The sequence below is a fragment of the Eumetopias jubatus genome, unplaced genomic scaffold, assembly GCF_037043125.1.
Source record: "Eumetopias jubatus isolate StellerSeaLion01/CBP00866 unplaced genomic scaffold, mEumJub1_p1.0 scaffold_5, whole genome shotgun sequence".
NCBI classification, from domain to species: Eukaryota; Metazoa; Chordata; class Mammalia; order Carnivora; family Otariidae; genus Eumetopias; species Eumetopias jubatus.
In genome coordinates, this window is record NW_028274811.1 from 60,560,196 (window position 1) to 60,587,949 (window position 27,754).

The 27,754-nt window shown below is 42.5% G+C and overlaps 1 protein-coding gene across 1 annotated transcript in view; it reads left to right on the plus strand.

Moving 5' to 3' along the window:
* THBS4 (thrombospondin 4) overlaps positions 1 to 27,754 on the plus strand; it is a 44,412-nt gene that overhangs the window by 978 nt on the left and 15,680 nt on the right. The window contains exons 2-10 of the mRNA XM_028114525.2: positions 3,866 to 4,069; positions 17,471 to 17,718; positions 20,008 to 20,116; positions 20,499 to 20,581; positions 20,914 to 20,965; positions 21,177 to 21,379; positions 22,865 to 23,002; positions 25,308 to 25,376; positions 27,117 to 27,269. Coding sequence (XP_027970326.2) covers positions 3,866 to 4,069; positions 17,471 to 17,718; positions 20,008 to 20,116; positions 20,499 to 20,581; positions 20,914 to 20,965; positions 21,177 to 21,379; positions 22,865 to 23,002; positions 25,308 to 25,376; positions 27,117 to 27,269 — 1,259 coding nt within the window. The remainder of the gene's footprint in view (positions 1 to 3,865; positions 4,070 to 17,470; positions 17,719 to 20,007; positions 20,117 to 20,498; positions 20,582 to 20,913; positions 20,966 to 21,176; positions 21,380 to 22,864; positions 23,003 to 25,307; positions 25,377 to 27,116; positions 27,270 to 27,754) is intronic.

Consider the following 27,754-nt stretch of genomic DNA (forward strand, 5'->3'; position numbering starts at 1 on the left):
AAAGTTGTTACTCCTCACAAAGCCCAAGTGAAGAATGCCTGTGAGGGAATTCTCAAAGTCCTTCCCCTCCCATTGCAGTAATCACCCATTTAAACTTTGCATTTCACCACATAACTCCTTTTAATTTTAGACCAGGAAACCAAAATAGTGATTTCAGCGGGTAATGTTCTGCATTTAGTTTGCCTTGAACTATTTGAAATGCTGTAATCTATATTCATTGTGACCACTCTTCTAGGAAGTTGGACAACAATGATTCCGTAATTGTATACACTGTGACATGATCACCACAATAAATCTAGTTAACATCTGTCACCATACAGCATTACAAAAAATTAATTTCTTGTGATGAGAACTTTAGAGATCTTCTCTCTTAGCAACTTCCAAATATCCAATACCATATTATTAACTATAGTCACTATGCTGTACATAATATTCCAGGACTTATTTATTTCATAACTGGAAGTTTGTACCTCTTGACACCTTTCACCCATCCGCCCCCCATTCTGTTCTCTATCTATAAGCTTGGGTTGTTGTTGTTTGAGGTTCCACATATAAAGTGAGATCATGCAGTATTTGTCTTTCTGTGTCTCATGTATTTCACTTAGCATAATGCCCTCAAGGTCCATCCATGTTATCGCAAATGGCGAGATTTCATTCTTTTTTATGGCTAAATAATATTCCATTATATACATATACCACATCTTCTTTATCCATTCATTATTAATGGGCACTTGGGTTGTTTCCATCTCTTGGCTATTGTAAATAATGCCGCAGTGAACATGAACCTGCATATATCTTTTTGAATTAGTGTTTTGGGGTTTGGGTTTGTTTGTTTTGTTTTTTTTATAACTACCCAGCAGTGGAATTGCTGAATCATACGTAGTTCTATTCTTATTTTTTCAAGTACCCTCCACACTGTTTTCCGTAGTGGCTGCACCAATTTACATTCCCACCAACAGTGCACAAGAGGTCCCTTTTCTCCACATCCTCACCAACGCTTACTATTTCTTTGATAATAGCCATTCTAACAGGTATGTGGTGATTACTCATTGTGGTTTTAATTTGCCTTTCCCTGATGATTACTGATGTTGACCACCTTCTCATGTGCCTGTTAGCCACCTGTATGTCTTCCTTGGATAGATGTCTGTTCAGATCTTCTGCCAACTTAAAAATCGGATTGTTTGGGTTATTTTGCTATTGAGTTGTGTGAGTTCTTTATATATTTTGGATATTAATCCCTTATCACATAGGATTTGTAAGTATTTTCTCTCATTCTCTAGGTTATCTTTTCCTTTTGTTGATGGTTTCTTCTGTTGTGCAGAAGCTTTTTTGTTTGATGGAGTCCCACTTGTTTATTTTTGCTTTTGTTGCCTTTGCTTTTTGATGTTAGAAAGGAATCTTTTTAACATAATTCAAAAGTTTTCTGATTACAGACATTATTTGGCAGTTTTGAATTTATGGGTATAATATTTTGTGTTACATGAATTCTTGACATTTGAACACACAACTTCATGGTGTGCTACAGGTATGGATTTTGCTGCTTCTTAGAGCTGCCTGTTTTATGGGACTTAAAATCAGGCTATACTACCTAAATTACCGGTTAATTTAGTTGCCGTAGATTATCAGATTAAGTCAAGTTTCTGATAGATTCTTTTATTGAGTTAATTAGTGCTTAGATCCTGGCACTATTACGAAAATGTAATAACATTAATGGAAAATTGTTGTCTCATTTCCTTTTCAAAACACTCTCCAAACTCATTACTAACTAATCCCAACTCTGACCCCTTGAGAGAGAAGCCAATGGATTAGATGAACCTTGCAGACTGAAATAGAGTAAATTTAGCTTGAGCTAGATTATGAACATAATCATAGATCAAGAATCAGGGATAGTAAGAGTTTAGTTTTGAGTGCAATTCACATACCTTAAACTCACATCTGCCGATGCTTTGTCCTGAATAGAACTTCTAGACGTATTGTCTGATTGCCCTTTGCTCTTACTGGTGGAAATGTAAAGCTTCCAGTTCTTTGGAAATTAAAAAATTCTGTTTCCCCTTTGAAGTACAGTAGGCAGGAGTATTCAAGTTTTATGGGAATGTGGAGTGCTAGAAGGAACATAATAGATTTTCTGCTCTCTCTCTCTATATATATATGAATTTTAGTACCAAATTCATTATTTTGTAAGACCCTAAGTGCATGCGAAAGAAACAATACGGATCCGGTATAAAGACAGGTTGTCTTTTAAAGAATAGATATTCTTGAGTAACTAGGTTTTTGCCTCTTTGTTTTATAACTTTTATTTTTTTCCTACTGCAAAAGCAACACCTGTTCATTGTTAAAAATAAAAAATTGGATAGGCAAAAGAAAAGTAAATAAATGTATAATTACACAACCCAGAGATAGCTACTGTTCCTGTTAACATTCTGTTGTGTTGTCTTTCAAATCTTTGCAGGGGTGCCTGGGTGGCTCAGTTGGTTAAGCATCTGCCTTCGGATCAGGTCATGATCTCAGGGTCCTGGGATCGAGCCACACATCGGGCTCCTTGCTTAGCGGGGAGCCTGCTTCTCCCTCTGCCTGCTGCTCCCCCTGCTTGGGCTCTCTCTCTCTCTCTCAAATAAATAAAAAAATAAAATCTTTAAAAAATTATTAGACAGGGGTGCCTGGGTGGCTCAGATGGTTGTCTGCCTTCGGCTCAGGTCATGATCTCAGGGTCCTGGGATCGAGCCCCACGTCGGGCTCCCTGCTCAGCGGGAAGCCTGCTTCTCCCTCTCTCCCTCTACTACTCCCCACTGCTTGTACTCTCTCACTTTCTCTGTCGAATAAATAAATAAATAAAATCTTAAAAAAATTATTAGGCAATTTTAGAGGCTAACGTTCATGCAGGCCGTGGAATTGTTCAAACAATATTTGTATAAACCAACAGAAATACTAAGTAACTTCTAGTGAGTATTACCCATTTGGCCTTTGCCTTCAAAATAACTCTGGATGTACACTCTTTACACCTTGCACAAATGTTACAAAGCTTGAAAATACTGCTGGCTTAATCAAAAGCAATTTATATAAATACAAATGCAGATTACAGTTTTTGTAGACCACCTCTATCGGTCAGATAGAGGTGGTCTTTCTCAGAAAGAGAAAGCCTGTTGTTTTGTTTTTATATCAGAATTTTTCTTTAAGTAAGCCCTACACCCAACATGGGGCTTGAACTCACAATGCCAAGATCAAGAGTTGCATACTCTAGTGACTGAGCCAGCCAGGCACCCCTGCATCAAGATTTTTAGCAGAGAAATGGTGGAGAACTCTAAATGCATAAAGGGAACACTTGGGTCTCACAGAGGCAGCGAATCACTTTTATGGCACACTGTGTCCCACCCCATCCATGCTTTCTGCTGCATTCCCTGTATCATTTACACCGACCAAGAAAGTACCATCGGCTCTGGTCCATGGGCTGCATGAGGGACCCTAAGGCACATATCCATTGCTTGGGGACGTAAGAGAAACGGTGACTTGTGTGCTCTCACCTGTCCCCTTTGTACTCTAGGTCGGTAGTGCTTTTCCTAGTGGCCATTTTCAAAGCCATTCTTTGGCCAAATGCAATTTAGGGTTTGCAAATTTAGTCTTCTCTTGGGGGCCATGACCTGGTGAGGAAAATTGTGTTGCACTTTTTCTGATTCAAATGTCCAGCCACTATAAGAGTGATAAGGAAGAACGGGCAATTTTAGCCATGTGGAAAATGATAACAGTGTTATCATCAATGTCAACAGTTGACATTACTTATAGCTTTACTGTCAAACTGTGCCCCCTCAAAATAAACATGTTTGTCTCAAACTTCTTTCACTGATTATCCCCTTTTCTCTGTTCTCCCCAGTCTTTGACCTTCTCCCATCCTCTAGCCAGAGGCTGAACCCAGCTGTTCTGCAGCCGATCCTGACTGACCCCACCCTGAACGAGGTCTATGTGATCTCCACCTTCAAGCTGCACACTAAAAGTTCAGCCACCATCTTTGGCCTTTACTCGTCAACGGACAACAGCAAATACTTCGAATTCACTGTGATGGGACGCTTGAACAAAGGTAAGCACATTTGCAGAAATCATTTTCTTAAGAATCTGCTTTTCCTATTCTAGCATTTGGGGTCTACTTGTCTTAAATGGTTCCCTCCTACAATTTTATTCTCATCCACCACTCATTTCAGTTTTCAATACCAAGTTCTTCTTATTGTACATTGAGCTGTAGGGGAAGGGCAAGTTGATAGATGGCACGAGAAGAAGAATTGCTTATGGCCAAAATGCCCATCCTCCAGTTATTCGGGATCCAGTTTGCGAAGGAACAGGACCCAGGACCATTAGGCCACCGTCTTAGATTGGGCTGTTACAGCAAATACTACAGACTGGGTGGCTCAAACAAAAGACCTTTATTTCTCATAGTACTGGAGGCTGAGAAGTCCAAGATCAAGGTGCCAGCAGATTTTGTTTCTGGAGAAAGCCTGGGTGCTGCCACCTTCCTGCTCTGTCCTCACATGGCCTTCCCTCGCTGTGTGTGAGTGGAGAGCGGGAGCTCTCTGGCTTCCTTTCCTTATAAAGATACGAATGCCATCATGAGGGTCCCACCCTCATGACCTAACTTAAACCTAATTACGTCCCAAAGACCCACTTCCTAATACCACCACATGGAAGGCTGGGGCTTCAACAGATGAATTGGGGGGGGGGGGGGAGACATAAACATGCATCCTGTAACAGCCACCCACACCATTCTTATGTTCCGTTGGACACACATGTGGCTTAGCAGACCTCACTCCCAGCTCTGCAAGCACTCTCCTGGACTTGAGGGAGAGAATCTGCCTCAGTCAGTAGAACTCAGTGAACAGCTCTCTTTCCCACCTGGCTTGTGCCAACCTACACAGGTCTGACACCTGTTTGCTTGCTTTGCTGTCAAATGTTTCACTGTCACAATGAGTTACTACAAATACTAAGAAGTGGCTCGCAAAGAATAAGGTCACTCTTTTTGCATCTCCTTCCCCTCCACCCGTGCCCCGGGGACAACACCTGTTCCTGCTTATGGAGGAATGTGACAGATACGTGTTCCTGCTGCCACATGTGTTTTTTTTTTTTTTAAGATTTTATTTATTTATTTGACAGCGACACAGCGAGAGAGGGAACACAAGCAGGGGGAGCGGCAGAGGGAGAAGCAGGCTTCCCGCTGAGCAGGGAGCCCGATGTGGGGCTCGAACCCAGGACCCTGGTATCATGACCTGAGCCGAAGGCAGCCGCGTAACGACTGAGCCACCCAGGCGCCCCTGCCATATGCTTTTAATAAAAGAAAAAAAGGACTGGTCCTTCTGGCGAGATTTCATATTTGTTTCAGTTTGTTTTACTTGTAGTGCTCCAGACTCTCTATCAGATTCCAATTGTGATTGAGCACTTAACATTTTCAGATATTAGGAGCTGAAAGAAATTCCTCATTCTTAGCTTTCATAAGACTCCAGAGTTGAAAGCAAGAAGGAAAGGGATTTTAACCCCTTTTATGTCATGTTCCAACCACCCCTTACCCCCCACCCCACTCACATGCGCTCCATCTGTCCCTCAGGCCTCTCAGGAGCTGGGGTGAGGTCTCCGGTAGTGAAGGGAGTCTGGGGACATGGCTTAGCAGATGGTCTAACCATTCCTGCGCCCTTTGCCCCATCCGTAGCTCTGATGGGAGGTGACTTCACTTACCTCCCTGCCTTGAATCAGACAGCCCCATGCCTCCCATCACTGAAGGAACTGCTCATGCTCTACTAATCAGGCTATTCAGTTTGTGATCTCTAAAAACCACCCTTCTTCATCCAAAGATCAGTAGCTTCTCACAGAACTGTGTATTTTAGAGGCATTGAAAGATTTTTCATGGGGTGCCTGGGTGGCTCAGATGGTTGAGCGTCTGCCTTCCGCTCAGGTCATGATCCCAGGGTCCTGGGATCGAGTCCCGCATCGGGCTCCTTGCTCAGCAGGGAGTCTGCTTCTCCCTCTCCCTGTGCCTCTCCCCCTGCTTGTTCTCTCTCTGTCTCTCCTGCAAATGAATAAATAAAAATCTTAAAAAAAAAGATTTTTCATTTAGCTCACCCAGCTTGGTGGCCAAGGGGTCCCCTGTAGAGTGAAAAATGCTGCGTCCAGCTGTTCACCCTCACTGACTCTCCCCCTCCGTTTCGAAATTGGCCAGTATGCATGAGCCCATTGTGGAAAATCCATGTTTCCTGGAAACACAAGGCAGCAACTTCCCGGAACTGATTTTCTGTTTGCTCTACATGGGCAGAGGTAACGCTAGATGGGAAGGTGGAGAGGCCATGGTGTTTGTAAGTGTGTTTCCTTTGGACAACCACCAGTCATGTGATTGAGCTGTAAACACCAGCTAATCTCCATGTTGATGAACACCTCTCCACCCTCCAATCTATTAGAGAAGATAAATAGCTCTTAGAATTCTTTTTATAAATATTTTCTAACAGAATCCAGAAATGAAAATTTTCAGAAAACAAAGAGCAATTTATATCAGAGTTTGGAGAGTTGAAGAATTTGACCTAGAGAAGTTTCACTGGAACACTAGGAAAAAGTACAGAGATTTGCCAACACTGGTGAATCTGAAGGTTCTAGAAAAGAGCAGCAGCCCATTCTGATGGGAACAGGGAGAACGCACTGGGTCCATTAGCTCCCCGGAAGAGACGGGGCATGTGGTTGTGACTCCCTGTTGAGGTATTCGATGGTGACCATGCAGGCCTGACATAATTTGAGGGGGCTGGGGGAGAATCCTCTTCCCAGAAGGTGAGTCCCAATCATTACCTAGGGTCCTAGATGCGCTCCTGAGGACTGCGCGGCACAAGCTTGCTGCCGAGCTCTCTGCTTCTGCTCTCACACTCCCAAGTCATCCTTCCCGTGGCTGCACGTTACGGTTATAAGCATCACTTGGAACAAGTTATGCCTGACAGCAGAGACATTTAGTGTCTTCCTATTCCAAACTGATTAAGGTACAAGAGTCCTTGCTGGGCAGTCAGGATTTTCTGCTGCATGACCCCTAACCCGCCTCTCCAATTTATCCCTCTTTCCAACCCTCCATGTAGCCTATGCTTCAGCTGGATGGACTAGTCACCATTCCCTGGGCCCACCCCTGCTGTCTGTCCTTCTCCATCCTTGTACCCTCGCCCTCTGCTCCCCACTGGTACATTCCTACACCATCTACAGTTCCCATCTCCTATTCCTTCTGACCTCTTTTATTATGGGATTTCGTGCTTCTGTAAAATGTACTAATCTTAGTTTACCTTGTACTTGAATTACCTCTAGGTCCTCTCTCCAGTAGGTTGTGAGCTCCCTCAAAACAGGCACTGAGCCTCCCTTCGCTCACGTTTGTGTCTGTTGCAGCACCTAGCACAGTGCCTCATACATAGAAGTAGCTCATGAGCAAATTGAATAAATGGAGGCTGAGAAAAGTAGCCTTGTTTGTTAAAGAAGACATGCAGTATTGTGTAAATTCTGGAAGTGCACAGTGTCCAGCACATAGTAGGTCTGGCTCAAATTCATTAATGAATCGATGAATTTTGAAGACCATTTGGATGGAGTTATAAAGGAAATACAGTATTTCTGGTATCAATGTTCTATCATATTGTTAGTAATATAGGTGATACAATTTTGATAGAAATAAGCGTTCTACAGAGACCACCTGGCTGGACAGAAGATCTGGTTGATGCTTTTCTTGTATCTAGCATAGGGCAACTTTCCAGTTAGTATTTTGAGTTCAAGTCACAGTTAAAAATCTTAACAGCTGTGTCTCTAAATTGCTTAGCCCTGGTTTACTGTCTCTACAGTGGGGGTGATAATAGCTACTTCACAGGTTGATTGCAAGAACTGAATTATATAAAGTATAATTTTTTTTAGACTGCAAAGCTCAATAAAAATTTGAGGTTCTGCCATAAGCTTCTATAAGATGGGTGCAAAGAAAGACGAGGGAGAGAGAAAGATCTCTACTTTTTTGGCAACTGTCTTCTGAAGATGATTTGGTGAACTCTTGGCTTGCCTTGATAAGACCTTCACCTTTCAGAAAAAGCAAACAAGGGGCACCTGGGTGGCTCAGTCGGTTAAGCGGCTGCCTTCGGCTCGGGTCGTGATCCCAGGGTCCTGGGATCGAGCTCCGCATCAGGCTCCCTGCTCGGCCAGGAGTCTGTTTCTCCCTCTCCCTCTGCCCCTTCCCTGCTCATGCTCTCTCCCTCTCTCTCAAATAAATAAATAAAAATCTTTAAAAAAAAAAAAAAAGGAGAAAGCAAACAAGAAGAACTGCTTCTTTAGTCTTAATTTGACTGCCACTGTGGTGGTGCTGTGGTAATGAAGGAAACCCCAAGAATTTGCAGGAATGACTGCAGACAGTCAAGCTTCTTAGCCTAAGGATAGGACGTGTCAAATAGTTAGAATAATGGTTCACAGAGAAGCCTGTGGGCTAAAGAGAAACACAGCATGAGAGAGAGAGTGAGAGAGAGAGAAGAGTTTCAAAATTAGAATTCTGAACCTGGTACTGAAGGTGGAAAATGAGGTGCATCAGACATTAATATTTATGGAGCCCTTTTAATGTACCAGGACTGTGCTGAAGGCTCGACACTCATTTCTTTCTTTAATCTTCACAGTATTCTTGTGAGGTGCCCTTGAATTAGCTCAATTTTAAAGTGGTCATATACAGAAAATGAAAGAATTTTAGTGAACTTTAGGACAAACTCCTGGAGGGTTATATTATTATCCTTGTATTTGGGGATTACCTGGGAAAGAAAGCTGGGATTATTTGAAGGTAAATGGGTTCACTAAAAAGAAGTCATGCTAAACTTTTTTTAAAGTAAAGATTCTAAACTGATAGATCAAAAAGATGCTATGAGCATAATGTATCTTCACATCAAAAAAGAATTTTTTGAAGTCACTCATTATACCTTTCTGGATATAAAAAAGAACAAGCTAGATAAATAGTACTGTTAGGGGTTGGTAAGTTGTTTTACAGCAAAGCATCTAGAGTTTTTGACAAGGCTCTATCTTGGGTATTGAACCATTGAACATACCAGTGACTTATTTTATCATGTTGGCAAATGGCACATAGCTGGAAAAGACAGTTGAACATATGGGATGCCATCATCAAGATTAACAAGGTCCTACCAGTCTGACGCATATGCCACAATCAGGTGAAATTTAATGGGAATAAATGTAAATCCATCATCTAGGAGTGAAAAGTAAATTGCCAAAGTATAGGATATGGGACACCTATCCTAAAAGTTCTAGTCAGCAACATTAAGAACCAAGTATTGTTTAACACAAAGCCTGACGTCTAGTAGCTATTTAGAAATGTTTGCTGAATGAATAAATGAAAAGATACAGTGATGTAACAGTTTTTTAAAATCTCCTTAAATTTTAGGCTTCATTAATGCATTTATGTGGCCAGATTAAGGGAGCTAATGCATCCTACCTTAATGTTAACTGTCCAGGCCACACCTAAAATGTTGTGTCTCATCCTGGACACATTTCACAGGGACACTCTCAAGTCCAAGATTGCCTTAAGGAGAGTCACCAAAACAGTAGCCCTCTAGACCCCATTTTTTACAACATCACAAAATCAAAATGTTAAAGGATCTGGAGAAATAAAGGAACCAGATAGAAGACGAGAGAGATGAAAGTTGCCGTAAAATATTTGAAGAATAGCATTTAGATGAAGGATAAGACCAAATCTGTCTATAGCTCTGAAGAATACAATTAGGACCCATTGGTGGAAATCAGAGGGAATTGGCTCTGTATTTGGAAAATCTTAGAGAGCAATCCAAAAGTGAAATGGGTTTCTCTGCAAAGTAATTATTTCCTTGTTCCTGGAAATGTGCTGGTAGAGGCTATACTTTCATTGAAAGGATTTGTGAAGTGAGATATTGAGCTAGATGACTTACAGTGCTCATATTCTGTGGTTCTGCTAAGGCCAGAGAGGTTCCATGGGCGCTTAAGGAATTGCTTTGCAACTCTCCTACAACCTGACCTTGGGATTTTTGTACACAATCACAGCTTTGTCATCCACCAGATAATTGAGTACATAATGAATCTCATAACTTCTCAAAATATAAAGCCCTCTGCAGATGTTTAACATCATTGCTGTGCTTCCTTTCCCTGGATGGTTTCTTTGCATGGCCGGGGGGTGGGGGGGGGGGTGTATACTCTGTGTACTTTACATTTGTTCAAACTGCTGTAAGAAGATTTCAGAACTTCCAGACTGCATCCATCACACCTGGGAGTCACCCAGAGTATTTTCAGGAAAAGCAGTTTGATGATTTACCTTTTATATGTCTTTCCAAAGCATTAAAGTTACAAAGACCCAGTGTATAGGGCCTAAAGATAAATAAGCGAAGGCAAACAAGAATATCCATCACAAGAGACATTAATGGCAAGAAGGCTTTTTTGAAATGTACAATTATTTAAAAAGAAGAGGAAAGGTTGACAGCAATGGCTTTCATCATATATTTAAAAGTGCCAAAGAGCAAAGCCATTTGCCAAGCAAAGCAGAAAGCCCCGGACTACCTTGGCACATTTGCTGCCTGCAGGCCAGATCACTCTGAACTCTTTTGCCCAAGCAGACAAAATATTATCATTTCCAGTCCTTGAAAGCTGCCACCCTGCTTCATCACTTTGACATTCAGTACATCATAATATTTTTGACTACCAAGTCCACTTTTTAAACAGCACCTTTTGAGAATTCTTTTCCAAGAAAGCAATATTTCAAATCTTCATTGCTTGGGTTTGCTCTTTCATCTCCCGCCGGTCACAGAGACAGTCTGGAATCAGGCTAGGCTCTGTGGTTCTGGTGTCAGGCTGCTATCCAGGCATGGATATGGAGCCATAAAATCAGGCCCCAGATTGTCCAGTGTACAAAGATGTGAAGTTTAGAAGGAAAGGATTGGTAAAAATAAACCAATAGAAACTGCCCCCCCCAACATTGTTTAAGAGATTGTGGGTTAAAAAAAAAATCAGAGTGGATACAGGACTACTCTATTTTATCTATTTTTCATTCAATAAGTAGTTGTATTTGGTGTTGTCAGATGCTATGGTATATGAGAAAATCAATAAGAAATAGAATCCTAGTCCCAAGCACTTATGTTCTAATAGAGAAGATAAGAAATAAACACAAATAAATATAGTAATACCTACAGTTGTCTAGCAGTTTATAGTTTTTACATTTTATTTGACCACCACTGAAAAAATGAGACAGAAAGGGCAAGTCTTATTAGCTCCATTTAATAGTTTAAGAAATGGACACTTAGCCAAATGAACAGGCCCAGGGTCACATAGCTATTAGGTATCTGGGCCATGACTGGATTCTGCATCCTGGGAAGGTAGAGCTAGAAAAGTCCCGAGCAAGTATTATGGGAACAGGAATGAGAAAAATTGCCGGGCATGGGGAAGAAGGAAGACTTCAGGGAGGAGGGTGCATTGGAGCTGGATGTTGGCTTCAGACGTGTAACAGTGCTGGATCAGGAAAGAGAGGGATGGAGAAGAGAACATTCCACACAGAGGGAAGGAGGAGGGAAGCCAGAGAAAGCTAGACAGGTAAAAATGTAAGACAGGTTGTTCAGCTTGGCTGGGCATCAGCATGGAGGGGAAGGAAGGCCGGGGGAAGGTGGCAGCTAGTCCTGGGATGAGGAGTTTAGGTGTTATTTAGGAACGACTAGATAGCTATTAAAAGATTTCATTTGCTTGCTAGTGTGTGGCTTTGAGAAGGCAATAACTTGGTCAGAAGAGTCCTATAAGGTTAAGCTGTCAGTCCAGAAAAACAGCAAGAAAGCTTCAGCAGGAAGGTGAGTCAGGAATCTGGGGCCACACCCAGCGACAGAGCAGAGTAGAGGTGGGACTTGCCATGGGGAGACCCGCAACCTTTGGTTGTAATCAGATGCGCACGGGTCTTTGTACTGGCCCTATGAGAACTGGATCCATAGTGCCAACAAGCTGGTTTTAGCTAGTGGTGAGTGAAGAGGGATTATGAGAACTCAGCAAGCCGCTACTGAAGAAACAAAGTCGTGCCCATTGACTGTTTCCCCGAGTGCAGTGCGTGGTGATGGGCAGAGGTGTGGTGGACCCAGGAGAAGACCGCTCCTTCCAGCTTCAGGGGGGCTGGCTTTGCACTCATGCCTGAGGAGGAAATGATTGTGTTATTAGCTCTGTGGGTACTTCCCTTCTGTTGTGCTCCCTCTGCTGTGTGTCTGTGAGCTTTAGACTGTTTCTGGACTCACTATGACTGATGTGAAAACATTGAGCTTCCTGAGCAGGTGCCTGTCTGCCCTCTGGGGTAGTCTTACTGCTCTGAAGATAAAATAAGTATTGAAGCACTGAAGTAAGGAGTTTGCAATAAAACAGAAAAATGAAAAATGGAAGCCATAAGAGGAATGAGAATTACTGGATCAAATATGAAGAATGGTAAATGTCAAAGCACTTGATAATTTTTCTGCTAACAGACATTGTGAAGATGGAAGTTTCCATAATTCTTTTCCTTTTTTTTTCTCTTGCTATTGTCACAAGATCTAGGAGCATGAGGAATTTGTCATTTCAGTGTTGCATTGCAACACAAAGCAAGGCAGAAGTATAGAATGCCCTTAAATGACAGCATGAACACAATAGGAGCATTTGCTACCTGCAACAGATGTTGAATTGCCACTCTCTAAACTTTTTAATTTATATATGAAATGCTTTCAATGCAATCATTTTATTATTCATTGAAAGTTCATGTGCACAATGTTTAATGTGCACCTGTTATGTGTAAAGTACTCCACTGGGTACTATTTATAAAATTAAACTTAGTGATTCAGTTATGAAAATAAATCATGGCCCACATGCCCTGGAAGGCCTATTAAAAAGCAGGCAAGATGCCCATGAAAGTGTTTCCTTTGAATTCCACAGAAATATCAGTTTGGGGAAGAAAACCAAGGCCATTTGTTTTAAGCCACTACGGGTATCCTCTTCAACTGTTAATATGAGGAGGCTAGATTGTGGCTGTAAGGAGAATAAGGAGATGTTGACTATACGTGTCTGTGACCCTAACTGAAGTTTGGTGGTCCCAGTGGTATTTTCATGGGCCTGTAAAAATTCCAGGTATTTATAAAACTGTTGAAAACAATAAAGAAATAAGAGTTTAAATTGGACAGCCACATGCAGAAGAATAAAACTGGACCATTTCCTTACACCACACACAAAAATAGACTCAAAATGGTTGAAAGACCTAAATGTGAGACAGGATTCCATCAAAATCCTAAAGGAGAACACAGGCAGCAACCTCTTAGACCTCAGCTGCAGCAACTTCTTCCTAGAAACATCGCCAAAGGCAAGGGAAGCAAGGGCAAAAATGAACTATTGGGACTTCATCAAGATAAAAAGCTTTTGCACAGCAAAAGCAAGTCAACAAAACCAAAAGACAACCGACAGAATGGGAGAAGATATTTGCAAATGACATATCAGATAAAGGGCTAGTATCCAAAATCTATAAAGAACTTACCAAACTCAACACCCAAAGAACAAATGATCCAATCAAGAAATGGGCAAAAGACATGAACAGACATTCTTGCAAAGAAGACATCCAAATGGCCAAGAGACACAGAAAAAGTGCTCAACATCGCTCAGCATCAGGGAAATCCAAATCAAAACCTCAATGAGATACCACCTCACACCAGTCAGAATGGCTAAAATTAACAAGTCAGGAAACGACAGGTGTTGGCAGGGATGTGGAGAAAGGGGAACCCTCCTACACCAACCCTGTTGGTGGGAATGCAAGCTGGTGCAGCCACTCTGGAAAACAGTCTAGAGGTTCCTCAAAAAGTTGAAAATAGAGCTGCCCTACGACCCAGCAATTGCACTACTGGGTATTTACCCCAAAGATACAAATGTAGGGATCCGAAGGGGTATGTGCACCCCGATGTTTATAGCAGCAATGTCCACAATAGCCAAACTATGGAAAGAGTCAAGATGTCCATCGACAGATGAATGGATAAGATGTGGTGTGTGTATACACACACACACACACACACACACACACACGCACGCACAATGGAATATTATGCAGCCATCAAAAGGGATGAAATCTTGCCTTTTGCAATGACGTGGATGGAACTGGAGGGTATTATGCTGAGTAAAATAAGTCACTCAGAGAAAGACATGTATCATATGATCTCCGTGATATGAGGAATTCTTAATCTCAGGAAACAAACTGAGGGTTGCTGGAGTGATGGGGGGTGGGAGGGGAGGGGTGGCTGGGTGATGGACATTGGGGAGGGTATGTGCTATGGTGAGCACTGTGAATTGTGTAAGACTGTTGAATCACAGACCTGTACCTCTGAGATAATACATTATAAGTTAAAAAAAAAAAGGGCACCTGGGTGGCTCAGTTGGTTAAGCAACTGCCTTCGGCTCAGGTCATGATCCTGGAGTCCCTGGATCGAGTCCCGCATCGAGCTCCCTGCTCGGCAGGGAGTCTGCTTCTCCCTCTGACCCTCCCCCCTCTCACGTGTGATATCTCTCTCTCTCTCTCTCTCTCGTTCTCTCTGTCTCAAATAAATAAATAAAATCTTTTAAAAAAAAGTATGAAGGGAGAAATGAAGGGGGAGGAAATCGGAGGGGGAGACGAACCATGAGAGACTATGGACTCTGAGAAACACTGAGGGTTCTAGAGGGGAGGGGATGGGGGATGGGTTAGCCTGGTGATGGGTATTAAGGAGGGCACGTTCTGCATGGAGCACTGGGTGTTATACGCAAACAATGAATATGGAACACTACATCAAAAACTAATGATGTAATGTATGGTGATTAACATAACAATAAAATAAAATTTAAAAAAGTTGAATTAGTGGGGTACCTGGGTGGCTCAGTTGGTTAAGTGTCTGACTCTTGGTATTGGCTCAGGTCATGGTCTTGGGGTCTCAACCTCACGTCTGTTTGTCTCTCTCCCTCTGCTCCCCCCTTCTCTCTCTCTCAAATAAATAAATAAAATCTTTAAAGAGTTGAATTAGTGCATATGTTTTGGTCAATTTCCCCCCTTTTGGGTACCATATATGCCTCCAGTTTCCAGCTATGCAGTTGCTATTTAAATTCTCAACAATATTAAGTAGAGGGGTAAAAATTCTGTGGTATCCCATATTTAAAATATCTCAAGAATTTCTACTCCTGTCTCTTTTCTTCCTTCTTATTCTTTCTTTTCATACCACATTTATTTACATCTTACCAGTACTTTACTTCAGGAAACCTAGTATCGTATTATAGTCATAGAAAGTTTTCCTAGTCAGTCTGTCTTGCCAGGTCTTACCAATTCTTTTCTCTTGGTAAGCAAGCAGTGGTGACCACGTAAGCATAAAAGAAGATCTCCTTACTCCTCCTAGCCTCTCTACATCACAGGACCTAAGGCCATCTGGCCCTCTCCAGCCATGGTCAAATGGAAAAGCAGACCCAGTCAGATTTGAGAAGCAGTGGGAATACCCACCTAGAAAGTGTAATATATTTGGAGGAAGCCTTCAAATAAACTCTAAAGTTTCACAGCAGTGATTATTTTCTCTGGTAGTACTGCAACATAAACAGGCTGCTTACTCCATGAGGCAGCACCAAGTTGGCATTTATACTCTACAGAAAAGGTACCTGAGGAAAGGTAGTCCAAGTTACTGGCTACAAATCCTACAGCTTGACAGAAGCACAGTCTGGGTATATGTGTGTAATTCACTTCTTTTTTTGTGTGTGTGTGTTATATAAGTAATGCGTGTTTCTTGTGCAAAAATTAGACAATGAAGATGAGCAAGAGGAAAAACACATCATCCAAGTAACCAACAATGACCATATTAACGTTGACATATTTCCTTCTAATTTTCTGTATATTTTTTTCTGTATGAAATTACACTGTGACTCAACCCTTTTTTCACTCAACAAAATACTGGGAACATTTCTGTGTTTTTAATATGCACCTTTTCCACAGTATTCCATTTCATGATTACATCATAATTTAAGTAGCCAGCCCGCCCTCTCTTTTTATACATACGTGTTGTGCCAAATGTTTCTTACATATTTCTGAAATGACTGCTGGTAATGAACTTGGGTTTGACAGTGGTACCTTTGAATGGATCTGGAGGTGTTCTTGGTAGGCTCAGTAAGCCCTGGGAAGCAATTCACTTTCATCTTTATAGCAAACCTCACCCAGTGGGCTTTACTCCCAGAGGCTCAGCAGCCAGGAACAGATTTTAGCTCAGGGCTCAATAAATTCAAGGCAATAATGGAGTAAAACCAGACAGAAAACCAGAATCCTAAAGTGTGTATAAATTTTTATTTAACAAAAAGTGGAAGTGCTTAAGCCTAACAAGATAAGTGAATAGATAGCTACCTGCATAGAAAAAAAAAAAAAAAACAGAGAAAATGAGGTAGCGGATCCCCCTCTAGCCCTCCTTTTGCAACCATGGACGTCTTTGGCTCTCTGAGCATCATTAAACTGAAGACAGTATGACGGATTATACTTCATGCAGTATATGCTCACAAAGGCCTAACCCTACGTCACATTCTTTTTTTTTTTAAGATTTTTATTTATTGAGAGAGAGAGAGAGAGTGGTAGAGAGAGAGAGCATGAGAGGGAGGAAGGTCAGAGGGAGAAGCAGACTCCCCGCTGAGCAGGGAGCCCGACGCGGGATTCAATCCCGGGACTCCAGGATCATGACCTGAGCCAAAGGCAGTCGCCTAAGCAACTGAGCCACCCAGGCACCCACGTCACATTCTTTTAGTCATGGAATAAACCACATTCAGTTTCAAATTCTAGGCCTGCCACTTAAACAGTGTCCTTGAGCAAGTGCCTTCACTTCCCTGAGCTTCACTTTTGTCATCTGGAAGTTATTCCAGTTTGCTAATGTCGCAACAAATAGAAATTAAATATTGAAAGCAACTCAGGGCAGCATCCAGACCCACAGTGTAGTGCTCAGTAAATGTTTAGTAAATTAATTTATGCGTTGAGGAGCTTACTTGGATTTCAGTTGACTTTTGATGAGTTCTCCTTCCTCATTTTACTTATCACTGTCTGAAATTGTTTATTTTCAGATTTGCTACTCACTGTCTGTATTTCCATGAGCACAAAACATCCGCAGTAACAGAGTGGCTTGCCAGTGCCATTAGAACAACACCTGGTCGGGGTGCCTGGGTGGCTCAGGTCATGATCCCAGGGTCCTGGGATCTAGCCCCGCATCAAGCTCCCTGCTCCGCGGGAAACCTGCTTCTCCCTCTCCCACTCCCCCTGCTTGTGTTCCCTCTCTCTGTGTGTCTCTCTCTGTCAAAAAAAAAAAAAAAAAAAAAACGCCTGGCACTCAAGATGTTGAATATTTCTGGTTCCAGCTTACTTGAATTCTTTCCAGTAACCCAGCCTTGTGACCTGGAGGCTGTTCAGCAGATACTTGCCCCCTGACGCTCTTTATCTCACCATTCACTGATATGTGCTTGGTTCCAGCCATCCTCCGTTACCTGAAGAACGATGGGAAGATTCATTTGGTGGTTTTCAACAACTTACAGCTGGCTGATGGCAGGCGGCACAGGGTCCTCCTGAGACTGACCAACTTTCAGCGAGGGGCTGGCTCCGTAGAGCTCTACCTGGACTGTACCCAAGTGGATTCTGTGCACAATCTCCCCAGAGCCTTTTCCAGCCCCTCCCAGAGTCCTGAGTCCGTTGAACTGAGGACTTTCCAGAGGAAGGCACAGGTAGGCACCCACAAACCATTCTCCAACGTGGAAAGATGGGTTGCCCTGGCTCAGGGAATGCAGAGGGCAGGAGTGGGGCTGGCTGTGTAATTAGAATCACCTGAGGAACTCAAACTATCACTAGAGGGCCCACCCTCAGGACAAATTGAATCAGAATCTATTGAAGTGGTGCCTAGGCATAGGTATTTTTTAAAATACTAATACTAATGGGAAGCTAAAATTGAAAGCGTCTGCTTTAGTTGCTAGGTGAAGACTTTTTGGATATAATTGTGGAGTTGGAAAGGATTAGCAAAAATTTTTAAAAAGCAATCTTAGTGGGTGCCTGTCTGGCTCAGTTGGTAGAGCATGTGACTCTTGAGAGTGGGGTCGTGAGTTCGAGCCCCACGTTGGGCATGGAGATTATTTAAAACAAACAAACAAAAAACAAAAACAAAATCTTAGGACAATAGGATCTACTTTTAATTTTTCTATAATGATATTATTTTTAACAAAAGTGATAAAGAATGATTGGAAACTGCCAAGCACTTAGGAACAACATTTTCACAGGTCTTTTTAGAGCGTCCCTAACAAAAAAGGACCTTATTGCCAACTTAGTTCCATGAGGCCTTAATAGTTCCATCACCTCTGTCGTCTGTTTTATGCCATGTTGATGGTATTTTTTATTATATCATGATACCTACTGTAGAAATTGCCACATGTATTTCTTTTAAAATTTTGTGTTAGGAAGTAGTTTGTTTCCTATAAAGAACTAGCATTCTTTGTCCTTTCCATTAATTATAACTATTACTGGTCATAGTTCCCGAATTTTATCTGACGTGGAAGTCAATGCCAAAATCAGTAACTGTGTTCATCTGTTATGGCCCATAATGTTATTTTTCTGTGCCTCAATCCTCATTTTGCATTTCTATTTTATTATTTTATTATATGTGCTTGAGTTACAAGCTGCTCTGAACCCTTTGTACAAAGAGGCTGGGTGTAAATAATAATAATCATTACAACTAGGAATGCTGAGAAGTTTTACATAATAATATAAAAACTATGAATCTGATACTAAAATTTTGTGCTTGGAAAATAGGAAGCATCTTCAAGCAGAAATTGCAAGAAAGCTAAAATCCAAGGATTTTGTTTTGCTTTTTGCAGAAAAAGAGAGATGTTTATACGAAGCATAGATTTACATAGAAAAAGAGTAGTGAATAGAGAGAGATGCAGAACTTTATTTCTGAATCCCCAAAGTAGCCCAAAGAATCAGAATGATATAAATTATATCACTGCCATTTCAGAAATTAGTGTCTACCACCAAATAAGTCAATTTCTAAAAGCCAGGAGTCAGCCACGACAAGGTCATCAGAAACTATACTTATCAGAATTTTTTCAAAAGTTCTAAATCCTTAGACTGTCAGAGACTACAGTGCTCTATCTTCATAGTCACTTCATTTATTCAGGGAATTAACAAATAGCTATATTCGAGGCATTAGGGATAAAGCATAGTGGACAAAATAGTCATGGCCCTGCCTCCATAGAGCTCATAGCCGGATGTCCAGAACAATATCCGTTATATAACACGTGTTGTATATGTCATAACTTAGCTAAATTAAAAAGTAGAATTCCTCTGAAAATCCTTAGCATCCTCATTTTTAAAATAAGGATGATGACTTTACATTAGCAATTAACATAAACTTTTTCTGTCATGAATATATAATGGTACAATCAAAAGTTATAAAATAAAGGGGTGAGGAAATTGATGTTGTGACTAACAATGAATGATTGATATCAACCCATAATGCAAAAATATGATTCCAGCTACCTAATAACCATAGTAGATACTGTTTATTCATTCTCCTAGCCCAAGACTGTCAGGGACTTTGCTAAAACCTGGAGTTAAGACATCCTAAAAACAATAGTGTTTAAAATTGAGATCAGTATTTTATTTATTACGGTCTAAACTCCATAAACAAATTCCAGACAATTCTTAACAGGCTCCTGCCACAAAATAACTTGTTTAACCATGAAACTCAAAGCCTTTCCTCTTCTCAGATCTACCTTGATGAACCCTCAGGCCAAGCTGGATGCTAACATGTTCCTAGGCTATTGGCTCCTTCCATATTTGCTTCAGTCAAAAGGATAGGGCTGGCAGGTTTTAGGAAGAAATCAAACCCACAAAATTATGTAAGATGTCAGAGTCCAAGGATACAGGGCTACTTAGTCTGTTGGGAAAATTGGGTGAGTATGCAAGCACATTGGCTTTTGAGCAGTGTCAGCAATGTGTGGTATGAATGTGATTTCTTCCAGGACTTCTTGGAAGAGCTGAAGCTGGTGGTGAGAGGCTCGCTGTTCCAGGTGGCCAGCCTGCAAGACTGCTTCCTGCAGCAGAGTGAGCCACTGGCTACCACAAGCACAGGTGTGGGCTCTTGGGCAGTTGGCACGCCTCCATCAATCCAGATAAAGCCTCAGCCCCTAAGGGCCCTGGGTCCCATCACTGAAAGGTGGACTTCGGCAGAGCATCCTGATAGGATGTGTCTATAGAAATCAGGCTTTTGTACCAAAGTCCAGGACAAGAAATATCGCCATTGCAATTTTTATTTTTATAACTCAAGAATTTGGGCTAACAGCCAGTGGCATCATTATCATTTTTTAGGTGAATTAGATGAATTAACCCCAAGTTAAATTCCTGTGCCCTAGGTATTTGTCATGATGGTTCTCTGGGAAATCATTTGTTTTTGAGCCACTGTAGGAGCATCTGTTCGTGGCTGAATGCTCCTTGTCTTTTATTATTGCTACAGGAGACTTTAATCGGCAGTTCTTGGGGCAAATGACGCAACTAAACCAGCTGCTGGGAGAGGTGAAGGATCTTCTGAGACAGCAGGTAATGACGAGGACAAAGCATCAGAAAACCCTAGTCCTGCCAGAGCAACTCACTGTACAAGCTAGTGGAACTGCAGAGGTGGGGAGGCGGGCGAGGGGGCAGACCTCAGTGGCCCCGTGCACCACCCTGGAGGTCTCTCTTAGGGCTCTGGAAATGGGGGACAGGTGTGTGAGAAACACATCATGGCTCCGAGCAGAGAGGGAGCCTTCAAGGGCTACCTGAGCACTCCCTTAAGAAGGGTTTACTAGATTGCTACACGTGAATTCTTTCATTCCTGGATTACGTATCAGATCCTCCTTTTCCATCTTGTTTTTCCCTTCCCGTTTCTAAAGGTCAAGGAAACCTCATTTTTGCGAAACACTATAGCTGAGTGCCAGGCTTGTGGTAAGTGCTGTTCCAATAACAGCTTCGTTCTGAGTTGTATGGGCATGTGAGGATAGATGAAGGACCTGGGGTGAGGCTACATTGACTATGGTTTCTGGACGTTTGGCACAGAGTTGGAGGGAAGGGAGAACTTGTTGGGAAGCCAAATTTCATTTTGTATCAGCTGTTTTTCTGGTGGTCACTAAGTATGTGGATTATTGTTTTTCTCTAGGTCCACTCAGCTTTCAGTCCCCAACCCCAAACACACTGGTGCCCCTGGCACCCCCAGCACCCCCAACACCCCCAGTGCGCCGTTGTGATTCCAACTCATGTTTCCGCGGTGTCCGGTGTATGGACACCAGAGATGGCTTCCAATGTGGGCCCTGCCCCAACGGCTACACAGGAAATGGGATCACCTGTTCTGATATTGATGAGGTAAAAGTTCAACTTGATGGGGTAGAGGCTCCCTAAGTATCTGGGACACCCTACAGCCAGGTGGATGACTAAGGGATGACTTGGGGTGTCCTCCAGGTGACATAAAAACTACACCCTCCTGAACCCTTAGAGACCACGAGGGACCGGGAGCAGGGGGACAAAGGAGGCATGACGCACCATTGTGGCTGCGTTCATCATATCTCCTCTCCATGTCTCCAGCTGCTCCCCTGGGCCATGTTGCTACCGTGCTGACATTTGTACTCCAACATTGATGATTTCTCGTATGCAGTCAACATTACAGTTTTGATTTTTCTACACTTCTACATATGTGGGAGGAGGAAGATCTGTGTTAGGGTATATTTCAGGGCTTGCAACTAATTTCTTCAGCCTTCCTAAATTAGAAATGCAGAAGGGACTCTCAAACCAACAAGCCCTGTTAAGGAGGTTCTATAACCTGTGAGTAATCAGAAGTGCTGAAGGATGGAGCCAGAAAGACACATACAGCGAGTACAGGCTGTTTGGCCGGCTTGCGAAGCCTCCGCAGGAGACTGATTCAAGGGCGTGGTTAGCCAGTCAGTAGTCCAGTCCCAAAGCAGTGTTCACATAGGTAGCAAGGCTACCATCAGAAATATGCCTTTCCCTTCCCACCAGGCCAGGGGAGGGTAGTAAGCAATTAAGATGGTCTGTAGTGATCCCTCAGTTGCAGAATCATCGTGCGTGTTTCACAGAACTGCATCTGGTTTCTGTCTGTGAGCTGGAATTTTCCTCCTTTTGAAAGTGCAGGAAGTGGTCATGTTTTTTACATTAGCTGAGGTGGTTAAAAAAAAAAAAAAAAAAAAAACAGTCTCCTAGACTCCAAGAGCTTTGGAAGAGCCATGGCTTTGACAGGGCATGAAAGGAGGCACAGACCCTGATAGACCACATCTTACCAAAAACACAAGTACCTTGGCTTTGTCTTCTCTGGATCTCTTCATTTGAGAAGTTGGTTCAGCATTGTGTTTGGATTAATCTAACAGCCAGCTGACAAGTGGTCCAGGAGAACCGTCCTTTCATGGTGATTTTTATTTTTTTTTATTTTATTATGTTAATCACCATACATTACATCATTAGTTTTGTATGTAGTGTCCCATGATTCATTGTTTGCGTATAACACCCAGGGCTCCATTCAGTACGTGCCCTCTTTAATACCCATCACCAGGCTAACCCATCCCCCCACCCCTTCATGGTGATTTTTACATTACAAGGTAGAATATCAGGGAATTGACATGGGGAGGTAGACTGGTGATCATGAAGGACCTTTTCACTTGACCATGCCATTATTCTGCGATACAGCAAAGCCCACTAAAAGGCAACCCCATACTGCGTGTGTCTAGGATAGTTAAGTAAATAAGCATGTCTGAATAGATGAATGAAAGTTTGTGTTTTCCCTGTGTAGCTAAAGACTTTGGGGTTTGTTTGTTTTGTTTTGTTTTGTTTCCTTCCCAGTGCAAATACCATCCCTGCTACCCAGGCGTGCGCTGCGTGAACTTGGCTCCTGGCTTCCGATGTGAGCCCTGCCCAGTGGGCTTCACCGGGCCCGTGGTACAGGGTGTCGGCATCAGTTTTGCCAAGTCAAACAAGCAGGTGGGCTGAAGTGATGGTCTTTCTATTCATTTTTTTAAAATCTGAATTACAAACAGAAAAACTTTGTTTTTTTCCCACCTCTTTCATTATAACCTCTTTGAACTGCCAAGTGCCACGTGGAATGTCACGGTGCACGGTAGGCAAATGAGGACGCTTTCCGACTCCTTTCTGAGCATATATGTTCATGATGTCTAGTAGGAAGGAAGCTGTTAAATCAGGATAATAGAGTGTCGCTAGGAAAACAATGAGTGGGGTAATATTAAATATGTGGTGTGATTTCAAGTCCTTTCTGTTAGCTGTTGAACATTTTGTCCCACAGAATAACTTGAGAATCAGGGAAACAAAAGCTTTGAAAAATTAGGTCACTTTTATAGAGTCACTGTTGCTGATAAGAAGCTAGTTCAGAGATGAGAGGATTTCAGGAGTGGAAATTATCCCCTGAGGAAACCCCTCTTCTTCTTATATAAGCTATAAATTGCCATAAAGCACTTGAGCACTTTGTGACAGTCTCCATTTGTTCCCAAATGTTCTACTATATCCTGGCCATTATTTAACTGACTGGCTGTGAAATTCTTTTTGATGTTTTCAGCCCTTAAAAATGGTTGGTCTATAAATATATTTTACTACCTTAGGGAAATTATTAGGTTTGAAGAAGGACAGGAGTTCATTATTTTCTAGCCACCTATCAAAGGATTCTAAAGGGCATCATTTTTTTTAGACTAGAAAAGGGGGGCAGGCTGGACACACAGGAATGACAAGAAGCCATTAGAGTAATGACACAGAGTTGTTCTTCCTCTCTTCTAAAGACAAAATCTCCAAGACTAAACCAAGGAAAATAGACAGAATGAAATAGTTGGTGCTTTATGTGAGCTAGTAAGATTACCAACAATATAGTAGACTGAATGGAAGTAGAAGGAAGCCACTCACTACACCTTAACAAATTCATGCTCATGGGAGGTGGGAGCAGGGTGTAGGCCCTTGGAGTGGGGATCCAGGGTTTCAGCATCTATGCGGATCTTGAGAAAGACATAACATCCCTTCAGAAAGACACGGGCCTCAAAGAGCTACCCTACCCATTAGAAGGAGATGAGAAAACTAGCCCCCCACAAGCGACAAGGAAGCTGGATGTCATCTCTGAGACATGGTTGACAAAAAGGAAAATTGCTCACAACAAATCAAAGCTCCAGGGTTGTACCACGTACTGTTAAGAGTTTCAAATCTATGTTACACATATAATGGGGAATACAAGCCAGAAAATTAACAGAAAAAATTATCCCTGGAGCAGTAAAATCCCCAGGGCCCTGGCTAATGTCAAAGCCATACCACTTGTGAAGAACTCTGAAACTCAGTGCCAGTGGAACATGGGAAAACAGAGCCAATAAAGATAGGTTCATAAATAAAAATGGTGATTTACATGAAGAAGTTACCATGAGGAAACATGGTACATATAAAACAATTCAAAAGGATAAAGAGAAAAAGGAAAGAATAGATACCATAACTAAAAAATAGGGCAATGTGAAAAAAAAGGGAACTCTGAAAAATAGTCAAGTTTCTTCAATGAAAAGTGTAATCATTGACATTAAAAACTCAATAGATTGGCGGGGGTCATCTGGGTGCTTCAGTTGGTTAAGCATCTGACTCTTGATCTCAACTCAGGTGTTCATCTCAGGGTCATGAGTTCAAGGCCTGTGTTGGGCTCCACACTGGGCAGGGAGCCTACTTAAAACCAACCAACCAACCAACCAACCAACAAAAACCCACAAAACCCAATAGCTGGGCAAGACAGCTATCAGAGAATGTATAGAATGGAAGGTGGATCTAAGGAAATCATCCAGAATGCAGCACAGAGAAATAAAGATATGGAAAATATGAACAAGAGGTTAAGAGTCAAAAGAAGAGATGAATGAGAAAGTCTAATAGTTGCTTAATTTGTAGTTCCAAAGAAAGGATTGAAAGAGTAGGAGCAGAGGGAAGCTGAGAATTCTCCGGAATTGAAGAAAGCTAGGAATCCTCAGACAGCAGTACACGGAGTACCAAGCAGGATAGAGAAGAATCTTCCTGAGTTAAAGGTTTGTAGAACAGATTAACCATACCGGTTGTGTTTTCTGAACAACTTGAAATACCAAGTCTGCAGCTATCCCTTGAAATTGGGTTAAGCACAGACCGGTCCAACACAACGAGGTGGCTAAAGTGATGTTCCTATTAGCATTGAACCTGAAATTCCATGCCCTCACACAAAGCTCGCAAAGCAAAATTTATTTGCATTTCTGCTTAAACAGAATATCTCTAAACTTTTCTGCACTAGGTCTGCACTGACATTGATGAGTGTCGAAATGGAGCATGTGTTCTCAATTCTATCTGTATTAACACTTTGGTAAGTACTTTTCATGGATGATGTTATCAAAGCAGACCAGTGATTAAAACAAGTGTGTGTTTATGAATCATAACCCCAAAACACACATAGAACAACGGATGGGCACAATATATTTAATTGGCAAATGAAGATAAAAGTTTATGTTGAAAAATAGTTTTCCATATAAGAGTAATTTTATAAGTAATTTTTATGTAAGAAAAATTTTATAAGTGCCAGACTTTATATCAAAGTTGCCATGTTGGGCTTTCAGAAAAATATGTATGGAATAAAACATTGTTCTTGTATTTTAAAAATGTGAAGAGCTTCTGGGTTTATGTGGTTCAGAATATGCATTTTATTGGTGATGACACAATCCCCACAGAGTATTCATTATTTTTAGAAATCTTTTCAAAAGTCATTTATATTAAAATGCTTAGCCCTGGGGGAGGGTTCTAAAATGTATATATTTAATGTGGTTTTATTTCTGAAATTTCTTGTCCACTGATTGCAACATAGAGGTGTGGCCCAGTAAACCGTCCACAAGAGAGCCACTGATTCCATGATGGAATGGCGGCCTCCAACTTGATGTCCCTGGTGAAGTTATTCCATCTCTAGGTTCCTAGTTGTCTTGAATGTAAAAACATTTTATAAATAACAAGGCACGTATCTGAATCCTCTCAATCACTCTGTCACTAGGCACTATAAATCATTTGAAGACAGTAGGCTACGGAAAAGTAATGGGACCCAGGCCACTCATCCCCTAAGGCTTCCATCTGGCTGCGGAGCCTGTGTTCTCATCCACACACTCTGCTGCCTCGGAACGGGCGGGGATTGTTGCTTCTTTGCTTCTCCCCAGGGCTGTCTCCCCTAGTGAGCAGATACAGATTTGGGAGACACCGACCTAACAGGAATCACTACACCACCCTGGGGGAAGGAACCTAGACAGTGGAACTTTCTAGAAAGTGGAACTCCAGAGAACCTCAAGAAGGGGCAGAGGCAAAAGAGCAGGAGCAGAGAAGAGGAGAGAACTGGCCCCACGGAGCAGTCCAGTGAGGCTGATAGATCAAGAAAGACCACCGAAGAGCATCCTTAGGATGTGGCAAGTAGGAGGTTGCTAGTGACCAGAATCATTGAACTGTAGGCTTTACACGGCTGTCTTTCATGAAATGTGAATTTGACCTCAGTCAAGCTGTTTAAAAAAAACCGGAGAGTCCTGGCTGGCCTTCACGGTGCCGTTGCCGTGGAGCTGACAGCTCATTTGCCGGGCTGCCCCATCGCTGCCTCGCTCATCGAGAATTCTCAGAGCAAGGCCACTGACATTTCTCTGTACACCTGTTCTCTGTCACTCAATTGTAAAAAAAAAAAAAACCAAAGAACGGTTAAAAAACCTTTTTCTTCCCCTTACTGGCTTTTCACTCAAATCCCCTCCCTTGTCCCCAGAATAAATTCTCACTCTGCCTCCCAGGGCTTCACTGGCACCATCGGCCCTTTCCCCTCGTGTCCTCACACTGGAGCTGCAGGCCAGTGACAGGGGTTCGTTCCAGCCTTCTTCCCTCATGCGTGGCTCGCAGCAGCCTCCAGGCTGGTGGTGTCTTCCTCCGTACTCCACAGTCTTATGAGATGGACACATACTCGGAGAGGCAGCCCCGAGTGTCACGTCCTCTCGGCATCATCAAGTACATGTGAAAATAAACACGATCACGGTAGCTTTGCTCCCAGTTCTGAGCCCCTGGCTCACCAGCTGATCTTTGCTCCCTGCAGGGTTCTTACCGCTGTGGGCCCTGCAAACCCGGGTACACGGGTGATCAGACAAGGGGATGCAAAACCGAAAGAAGCTGCAGAAATCCTGAGCTGAATCCCTGCAGTGTGAACGCACAGTGCATCGAGGAGAGGCAGGGGGATGTGACATGTGTGGTGAGTTGTTTGTCACCTGCTTTACCATGTTTTTCTCTTCCGTTTTAAATATCTCCCCTCCTCGGGTTCTACTTGCTTCCCAACAGGGAAGCAAAAGAAAAGTGAAAACATTCCCGTGGAGATAAACACAGAATGCAATAGTAACAGGGTTCGCTGTGCTCCTGGAGAGCAATCACAAGTCCATCTCACATCAGCTGCCTTTTCTCTCCTCTTGCCGGGGGTCTGACACCATATCCTCAGGTACGTCAGCAGCGGAGGCCCGCGCCCCCGGGCACCCTCTGCAAAGGGCCAAGAAGTGAGCAGCAGGAAGGGAAGGAGCCTCCTTCCCTCCCTCCGTCTACCCCCCTATTTGCTTGTGTAACTTAGAAGCACACCGCCGTCCTTTCTAGTGGTCCTCAGAATCTGGCCTCCTACTGCAGGAAGCGGGTGGCAGCGAAGGGGTAAGCTGTCAGACACTCTCCGAGGGCCCCCCTCTCCCCGCAGTG